This window comes from Stigmatopora nigra, chromosome 2 (assembly GCF_051989575.1).
Source record: "Stigmatopora nigra isolate UIUO_SnigA chromosome 2, RoL_Snig_1.1, whole genome shotgun sequence".
In the NCBI taxonomy this organism is placed as follows: domain Eukaryota; kingdom Metazoa; phylum Chordata; class Actinopteri; order Syngnathiformes; family Syngnathidae; genus Stigmatopora; species Stigmatopora nigra.
The window spans coordinates 9,838,227-9,848,240 of record NC_135509.1 but is presented as its reverse complement, the minus strand read 5'-3'; the positions used below and the strand labels follow the sequence as shown (position 1 = coordinate 9,848,240).

At 38.7% G+C, this 10,014-nt stretch overlaps 1 protein-coding gene across 1 annotated transcript; it reads right to left on the bottom strand.

The window, feature by feature from the left end:
• Positions 1 to 400: 400 nt before the first annotated feature.
• On the bottom strand, positions 401 to 9,555 carry LOC144186577 (high affinity choline transporter 1-like). Its single transcript, XM_077710559.1, has 9 exons — positions 9,415 to 9,555; positions 6,771 to 6,971; positions 6,568 to 6,681; positions 5,119 to 5,274; positions 4,844 to 4,992; positions 4,544 to 4,690; positions 3,396 to 3,549; positions 2,090 to 2,307; positions 401 to 2,002 (listed from the first exon to the last, which is right to left on the bottom strand). The coding sequence occupies exons 2-9, from the start codon at positions 6,952 to 6,954 to the stop codon at positions 1,445 to 1,447; spliced, it is 1,680 nt and encodes a 559-aa protein (XP_077566685.1). The 5' UTR covers positions 6,955 to 6,971; positions 9,415 to 9,555; the 3' UTR covers positions 401 to 1,444.
• Positions 9,556 to 10,014: the final 459 nt, after the last annotated feature.

Below are 10,014 nucleotides of genomic sequence, written 5' to 3'. Positions count from 1 at the left end.
TTATCCAAACCAATCCAAATAAACCAGTTTGCTTTCTTCTGCCTCCATAAACTGAGCATTGGATGCTAGGTTTTCCCTGTTATTGCTACTTGGCAACATCACGTTGGTTGAAATGTGCACATTCTTACTGTTGAGTCATCTTTTCATACAGCTTAGAGCCAAACAAGCAGTGTCACTTGGAGTGCAATCCTCTTGCGCTTCCTTTTTAGTCTGAGCTCCATCATTTGAAACATTAGGAAAAGGCTTGCACATACACATAAAATAATGCACCTCAATTGCTCTTGATATATTTTTTTCTTCTCACCTATTGTTAGTTAGTATTTAGCTTAATGCAGGTTTGACAAATATTTGTGCTCCTAAACTCACATTTACTTGCTGAAAAAACACACATAGACCAAACTTGTTTGTAATGGTAATGTATTGTAAATTAGGAAGGGTACATATGACCTGAAAACCACATTGGGGCACCCGATGCATTAAGTTTCTGTCCCCATTGATTAAGAATGGCCCTAAAAAGAAAAAAAAACCTCTTCCTAACTATAACTAAAGACATTTTTCAAGTTAATAATAATGGCCCTCTGCTGCTCATAGCCGGTCTTTACAGTTGCATAGATACTACAGAACAAATGTTAACACTGTCTGAGTGCATTAACCTGGCTTTTCACTCACAGGACCCTCCAGACAACCAGCCGAGATAAATTAACACTTGAACACTATAGCTCAGAGTAACACTTTAAATTTGTTTTAGAAGCTGCTCAACCAACAATGCCCCATTTACCCTTTACAGGAACCCAGTTACCCACAGTTTGAGACTTAAAGCGTTTCCATTGAATATGTATATATTTTCTTTTTTCATTGAAGATGTGCTTATTGGCATTTTATCCCCACTTGTTGAAGGATATCGGGTTGAAAGGGTTTGGGGGGGTTGACGACACACAATTACAACTGCTGTCATATATATTGTAGTATTGTAAATATAAAATTTTTAGGAAAGTGCATTAACAGAGCCAACAATTTATAAAGGACACTACCTAAAAATGTAGAAAGTAAACTAGTTAAACACTTGACACTTTAAATAAGCATTTGAGTGGAACCTTAGTACCAATGATAGTGGCATCTCATCTCAATAGTTCTTACAAAAAAAAACAAAAAAAGAAAGACCCGACTTTTTCTGAAGGGGGTCAACGATGCTGGAATACGATCACATCACATGGATCAGTTACAATAAAAACCTTGCAGAAACTGGTGTTTGGAAAAAGGATTGGGTTAAGTACAGGCTTCAACATTTAAGATTGTAATCCTGCTTTAGAAATAGCAACCCTTTGCTAAACTTTGCACTGTCTTTCACAACAATATTCAATACTTTGTAGAAGAAATGACAGCATAAAAATGTGAGAATATGTTCATCAATACACATACATAAGGTTTTCTGAATATCATAAGCCTATAAAGCTGTATTAAAAACATAGTTCTTTTCTTCATTGAAAATTTGAATTGGGCTCCCCTCCTCCTGCTCTTCCTCTTCTTCTTCTTCTTCATCGTCATCTTTTGAATCCATAATCGCATCAAAAGCATCAAAGACATCCCAGGACTGAGGAATGATCTGACGAGTAAAGATAACCTGGACCAGCCAGGATACTAGAATGATAGCTGCCAGAGAAACGAACGCAATCAGAGTCCTGAAGGGAAAGTATTGCGTGATGAGGCCATCGTTCTCCCTCCAGCCTGGGAAGAGCAACACGGGGGGAATGCCCAGTGCCGGCTCACCGCTCAGCACGCGCAGTAGCAGCGCAAGCACGTATCCGCTAATAGCTCCATAGCAATTGGCACAGCGAAGATGTACCACGCAGAACAGTTGCGGCGTCACGATGCAATAGAGTAGATCCGTAGCCAGTAGCCATAGAACAATGATGCTGCTCTTATTAAAGGCCAATCCAGTTCCAGCCAAACCCACAATCAGCACGCTAATCCGGATCACCCATTGCAGCTCCCTCTCCGATGCCTGGAAAACACACAGAAAGATGAAACCAACATTTTGTTGGCGTGTTTACAAATGATGTAGCCACACCTCTCTCATACACACACACACCTGCTTTCTGAAAGTCGTCTTGTATATGTTTTGTGTGAACATGGATGCTGATGACAGCAATGTTGAGTCCATGGAGGACATAACTGCTGCTGCTATTGCACCAATACCTAATACTGATACCCAGGTGGGTGTGATGTAGCAAAGAGCCAGCGGTAGGACATTCCCTGCCTCCCCTCGCTCAAAAGGTGGGGGTAGACCATATTCTGTCTGGTTCCAGTCTTAGAAAGGAGATATAAAGGCACATACAGACACAAAGAGGGGAAATAAAATCATGGTAATGGGGACAAAAGGTATGTTTTAGGTCTAATTAAATATGACAGTTTGAACTAAGAAAGGCAAAATTCCTTTTACTGTTATTAAACTTTTTGGACGCATGTTTATTCCATTGGGAACATTCTGAAAAATGTATGTATTGCCTGCAAATATAGTGCCTTATGGAATTAAGCAGAGTGGAACCTCCAAAATCAAACTATAATGATGATCCACCTCGATACTTTGATATCTGGTTGTGTGCTATTTGCCACCTTGACTTTCTGAGGAGTTCGTATTTGGATGTGATCGGTATCCATCAATGTTAATCACATGCTACCAAGTCAAAGTGGAGACAAATGTTCGGGTGCCCGTTCTGGCAGAGAAAAGCATCGCCCAGACACCTATGAAAACGTGAGTGCTCGATAGTTGGGTGGAATGTCAAATCTCAGGTGGGGAAGGGTTTAGAACAGTTTGGACTCTGGCACCATAGTATTAGAAATGCTACGTAAGTCAGGGGGTGAGACTTTGAACGTGCCTGTTGTCTACAGATTGGACTTTATTCCTGGCAAACAATAGGCTCAGGAAAAGCCTTTGCCACTTTGCTTGGCTAGAAACAGCAGTTTGCAAAAGTCTCAAGTGAAAACAAGAGTTATTTTGCGGAAAGACTTCAATTCACGGCTTATTGACGAGGGGCATAAACTGAAGCAATACGATTAGAAAGAACTGTATGTAAAAAGAGTAATCTGGCTACACGAAGCATGGGTGTTGGGCTACGATGTAGTCAAGGGCTAATCTTGCTTTAAATGTTCATGCTGAATTCTACCTTAGGAGTTTGACTCTTCCACTTCATGGCTACGCTGCCTTGCGCATAATTTATGCATGTAAAACAAAACAAAAAAGAAATGGAACTCTTCCAAGCTTCCCCCAAAAAGCCACCGAGATGATGTTGTTGTATATCTGTGATGGTCAAACAGCGCTCATGCCTTGTAGCTGCCTCCGTGGATTCAACAGCTAATGCTATATGGATGGAGAATGTAAAAGGATGTTTGTATACCTGCAGATGCAGCCACAGCACCGATGATCACAGAGGGAATTCCCAGAATAAAAGAAAGGGCAGCAGCAGCAAAGCAGGTAACCTGAGCCTTGGACGAAGAGGCAGCAGCAAGGATCCTCTGATGGAAAGACTGGTAAGCCAGTCCTCCTAAAGCCTAAACACACATTACACCAGTTCAAAAAACATGGCAGTGATGCATCATTTCACTCAATTTACAGTATGTGAGCCTTAATATTGTTAAGATGGTTTTAAAGTGGGTTGCACAGATAGGTTGCTCAATTATAGCTGGTACGAGGTCACCAATTGTGCAGAAACTACAATAACAACAACAACAATTGTGTGGGAAAATTCATCTCCAAAAGGAGGCAACAATTGGTCAATGAACTTTGTCATAGAGAGAAATGTATACATAGTTTTGTAATTTTTCAAGAGTATTATGTGCTTTCAAAAAGTATGCCTTCCAAAATCACTCTTTGAAAGCAGATGTTCTCTGTACTTGCGTATTATACTCTGCTCACTCTACACACAGCCTACTTAATCCCTCCATAAAATAAAAAAAATATTGAGTTAATCGTTGTGATATTTTTAGAGGTTGCGTGAGCATTAGAAGATATGTTGATTTACTTCTTTGGAACCATTTGTAGCTGTTTTTGTACATCAAATCAAATTTAGAACATGACAGAACGAGGTATCGGTGATGCACAGATTCACAATTAATAGCAAAAATGTTAATATACACTATTGTGTGGAAAGAAAAAAAATATATATATTATATATATATATATATATATATATATATATATATATATATATATATATATATATATATATATATATATATATATATATATATATATATATATATATATATATATATATATATATATATATATATATATATATATATATATATATATATATATATATATATATATATATATATATATATATATATATATATATATATATATATATATATATATATATATATATATATATATATATATATATATATATATATATATATATATATATATATATATATATATATATATATGTGTGTGTGTGTGTGTGTGTATATATGCAGCAACAATAAAAAAAAAGCATAAGCATAAATAAAAACCACATAACGTATAAAAATATCTGACCAAGACTAGAAAGTCATCTGTCCATTTTCCTGAGTCTTCAAGTTTCACTTCTCCAATCCACGAGTGACCGTTTGATTGGTTGAAATGGGCCGTTTGTGCCAGGTCAGTCACCACAGGACTGAGAATCAAAAATGGAATACAGACCCACTAAAAACAGAAAAAAAACACTAGTTATACATCAGCAACAAGTAAGGAATGTGCATTGAATAAAAGGAGATTCTCAAATACAAAGGTTGACTTGCCGTTCGTCAATGAACGACGGCAATCATACAACCTTCGGACAATTTTTTGATAGCTCACCAGACTGATAAAAATGAAGGACAGTTGGATGATATCTGTGTACGCGACAGCATAGAGGCCCCCTAAAAACGTGTATATGATAGAGACTGCCGCAGAGATCAAGATGGAGATTGTTGACGATAGTTCAAGGATAACTCTCATCGTCCCACCTGGAGATGACACAAAACATTAACTCGAACCAGAGAAAATAGAACAAAACATCAGTACAAAACACACAGACCAGAGCCACATTCTTTAATCACATTCATTCATTTTCTATAGATATATAAATGTACCTAAAGCAGCCAGGATGCAGGCCACCCACAATATATCACTGAGGATAGCAGGAAGTAATATTGCCGTTGTGAACAACTGGCCATAGCGATACTGAAATGGATCCAGCATGGTCACGTAGCGTTTTGACCTCATTTGTTTGGCAAAAAAGAATCCACCTTGAAAGACAGAAAAGACACGGCAGCAACGAAAAAAGACAAAAGTTAGCTTTTGAGACAAGCAACGTATTTACCGAGCACCTATATTCGCAATTACAAATGCCAGTTTAAGAGAAAACCTTGATTCACAATTATCTAGTGAGGCATATTTAGTTTTGGAGCATTTTCGGTCCCAAATAGGGAAAATCCACTGCCTAATAACAACCTAAGATTGACTCAAGGAGACTGAGATCAAATCTATTTTAAACGAGATGAGCTGATGATATCTGTGGCCTCAATGTGGCATTTAACATCAAGGAACATCTCATCAAGCAATTCTATGAAGCCTACGTTGGGTATTAACACATCACCTAAGCCTAAGATCTAAAACTTGTGACCGACCACATGTTTGGAGTTGCTATGAACCATTACAAGACAGTTCAAATTACACCGGGTCCGGCAAAATATGTGGTAATAACAAGCATACTAGAGTACATAGTGGAAGCAAGGTGGAAATGAGTGGTTGACACAAATAGAGAACTAAAGAACACGTACCATATTCCCCCTACCTTTGAACTCTGCTGCTTCAAATATGAAGCAGCTTATTAACAGATTTTTACTCCCTAACCAACCCCCACGCCTTTCAAACCGCTTTCTTTATCCAGCACTCTGAGGTACCATGTGTAGTAGCATTGTGCACTTGTAAAGAATTGTTAAACACACCCTTAGCCCTGTTTCCTAGTGATAATATTCCCAAGGCTACCTTTGTGAAAAGGTGGGGTATTCGCAGGTACATGGCAACCTATTGTGAGGGAAAAGCAGCTTAGTGCCACTACGGAAGAATGATTTAAGGTTAACTAACCGTGGGTGGTTAGACAAGGCATTGAAATGTCAGTTGCTTTCTAGCAAAGACAAATCTTGTTGCTTCATCAGAGTTCATCAAACAATTGAATATTGGCTAAGCATAAATGGGTGGTTAGACGTTTAAAAGGCAAGGGGAGCTGCTACGATGACGTCGACATAAAATAACAGTTGAAACAGTATGGTCGTGGTCGCTTATCTTTTAAGTCAAAGGCCGATGCAGTCTAGAATTGTTTCCAGTTATCGATATGGCACATTTGGCCAATTAAAATGATTTTAGCAGGAGAAACCCAGAAAGAACATTTCAGCAGTGATTCCAACACCGAAATGGGAGTCCTAGTTTGTGGTTATAATACATTTACTGAAAAATTATATTCCTACTTATTTTTGGGAATATTTTACTGAATATTGCTGGGATATTTATGAAGCAGGAATGCCCTCTCACATACTCACCTAAAAGGAAATTTATAAGATATGCAAGAGGGCCAAAAGCCCAGACGAGACCTTGAGTGGGAGAGTACACGGCCTCGGCAGTCCCCATAATGTAACCTCCTCCAACCCATGTTGCTAAAAGATAAGTGATGAGAAGCAAAATTCAGTGCTGAACTTTAAGCATTAGTAAGGCAGACACATAGAAAAGGGAAAACAATACTTGCCTGTCATGGTAAAAACGCCAATTAAGACGTTTATGTTGCGGCCCCCGACGATGGCCACTTCGCTCTTTTTGCCTGTGCATTTCTTCTCCACTTTTTTGGACTTGCGAGATGCCAAGATTCCGGTGAGCAGGATAACAATGTAAAAAGCAGCCACGGCCACAAGTCCAGCAACATGTACTGCCATGCTTGCAAAGCAGTGACCTTGCCAACAGAAACACAAACCCAACAATAACCAAAACATATTCTTCATTCTGGAACCCAACACAATAATAAACCCTCAATTATTTTACACTTCAATAGTAATAATAATAGTTCAGACAACAACAGTAATGAAAAATAAAATGAATGATGAAGTAACGTCTGCAGACAGTTCACTAAAACAATATATTTGTTCTATTTTGGACATGTATTAGGATTAATTAGTCAGCATTTTCTTGTCAAGATTTTATTGAAGAGTTCTAATCCCACGGTAGCCAAAAATGACTGTTTCTGTTCCTGTTCCTTAGGCATAATGACCCAAGTCGCCAAACTCAAAAAGAAAGCAGACTTTTTGCACGACTCCCTCTCTGACGTCACTCCCTCGCCAGCACGTATGTGAATTAGTTCTTTGTGTGTCGCAGCGGAGGGAAAATGGGGAGTACAACTTAGCAGCTGCGAACAAAGCAATATATTTATCCACCCTAAGAAAGTTTGCTAAACAAGTTTGGATAGTTGGTAAACCGGAAAGCAACAATTCTTTACACCTCTACCTAGGTATAACCAACGAATCGAAATAGATACTCCGAGACTCTCCAATCCTTCAAATGTACAGAAATGCTGGACTTATTAAATGACTACCTTCAACAAACAATGAGCTTTTGGGCAATTGTATTTGACTAATCAGCGTCACATGTGACTAAGAGCTAAATGTATGTACATTTGCATTCAAAACCTCAATTTTCCAGTTAATTTGTTGGGAATTATTTCTCTTCTTGTATGAGCACTTCATCTTTTGGATGATGTTTTTCAAAGGCAATGCTAAACCAATGAAAATTGATCCAGATCACCATGTGCCAATGCCCTCTACTGGGTAAATTGCAACCTACAGGCAACACAGGCACCAATAAACTTAATTAAACAGCTTTATACAAAAAAAGAAACCCTCAAAGGGAATTTTACCTTCAAACCCACAAAGTTTCCTTACCTGTCTGTGATGCAATGGGGAGTAAACGACGTCAGATACACCCCAAATTTCCCGGGCTATGATGGTGCCAATGTTATGTGTCACTTGTATAGTTTGCATATAGACTGATGTTGCATGTTGCTCTAACAAAAACAATAAGCCCATATTTAAATTTTTGGGTGTATTTTGTCCCCCTTATGTTGCTGTTGGTTAGTTTATCTTTGATTTGGAGTGGATATCTGCTCCTCCTGTAATCAATAATGATTTCATAGATGAATTTTCCTTGGAAAAACGACATAAAAAGGGAGAAGGCAATGTCACTACACCAGTGTAAGGTATTTGACTGTATGGAGATGACATAGGATCAATACAATATTAGGGGCAAAGAAAGTTTACACGTTCCATTTTGCCAATCCAAAAGGGTCCATAATGGATAACGGGGAAAAAACGCTGCACCGGAAGACGTATAATGGGCATCTGATTAGGATGCTCTTGGACACCTCACTGGCGAGGTGTTCCGGTTTCATCCCATTGGGAGGAGGCCGCCGGGCTGAGCCAGGATGCTTGGGGAAGACTGGCCTGGGGAAGGCTTTGGGATCCCCCACTGGAAGAGCTGGATAGAGTAGCTGGGGAGATCCTTACGAAACCACATTTAAATCAATCAATCAGCCTGATGAAGCTTCTCTGGGGACTCCGTTTTCCTCTGACATGCTACAAACATGCATTCGAGACTGGTTGAACATTGCATGACTGGTTGAACACACTAAATTGCCCCTTGGTATGAGTGAGAACACAGATCCTGGTCTCCCACGATTGGCTGGGGACCAATTCAGGGTTTCCCCCGCCTGCTGCTCATAGCTGGCTGGGATAGGCTCTAGCCCCCCCTGCGATCGCTACATTTATTTCAGCAAACGCTACTGAAAGAAAATCATGGAGGAAACAAGCACACGTAATTTGACGATTAACACCGTCAATAGCATTGAAACGTGGGGGGTTTAACAGCCAGTACTCTCAACTGAAATAAATGTGACCACTGGCAATGGCAGGCAATGAGTTAATAAAATATGAATACTTGAGCTTTTAATATTTACTCATTGATCGAGACATGAGCGCGCACACGCACATCATAAAGTAAATCAACCAGTTTTGAAATTGGCCTCTTATGTATCTATTCAAATTCCTGGGGATGGTGTGAATGCTTATATGTGTCATCCATGTTGTACATAACGTCAATATTTAGTTACTGGAAAAAGGCCGTATAGCTTATTGTCTTAAATGCGGCTCACGGTTTTGAGCGCACGCGCGTCTGGACGTCAATGTGTAAAACCTAAGAATGATTTAAATGCGTTTTCGCACGCGTAAAAAAAGGAAAGAAACACTATGATCAGCGATAGGTTAGTTTTGTCCACCTGTCAACGCCAAACGATTACGGAGAAAGGTGGATTTTGATATGTAAAATGGGCCCCAGGCGACAAAACTCACCGATTCCCAGGGACGACGTAAATTGTGCTGCTGTTGCTGCTTGCTTTGTTCTCTAATTCCACCACTGCCTCAAGGATCCCAGGTTATCAACTCCGGGCAGCTCTATTGTTCGTCCTCAGCAGCTGCCTTGGCGTGCTGCGTTCAAATGCCGTCACGGCGAGTGGAAAATTTCAGAAACATGACGCTCGAGAGGGTGGCACTGCCCACTACACTGTTACCTCTACTAACAAAATTACATCCTCAAAGGGATTTCGTAACTTGAAATTTTTGTACGTGGAGACGTATTGTATGTTAAATTGAAATGAATATGAAATAGTACTTATGCAAATGTGTTTAGGTGACGAAAAATAGAACAAAATAGAACAAAATTATATATATATGTATGTATGTATGTATATATATATATATATATATATATATATATATATATATATATATATATATATATATATATATATATATATATATATATATATATATATATATATATATATATATATATATATATATATATACACACACACACACACACACACAAAAACAATCATATACATACATATAAAATACAAATATCTGACCATCAGGATGTGGACACAGCCG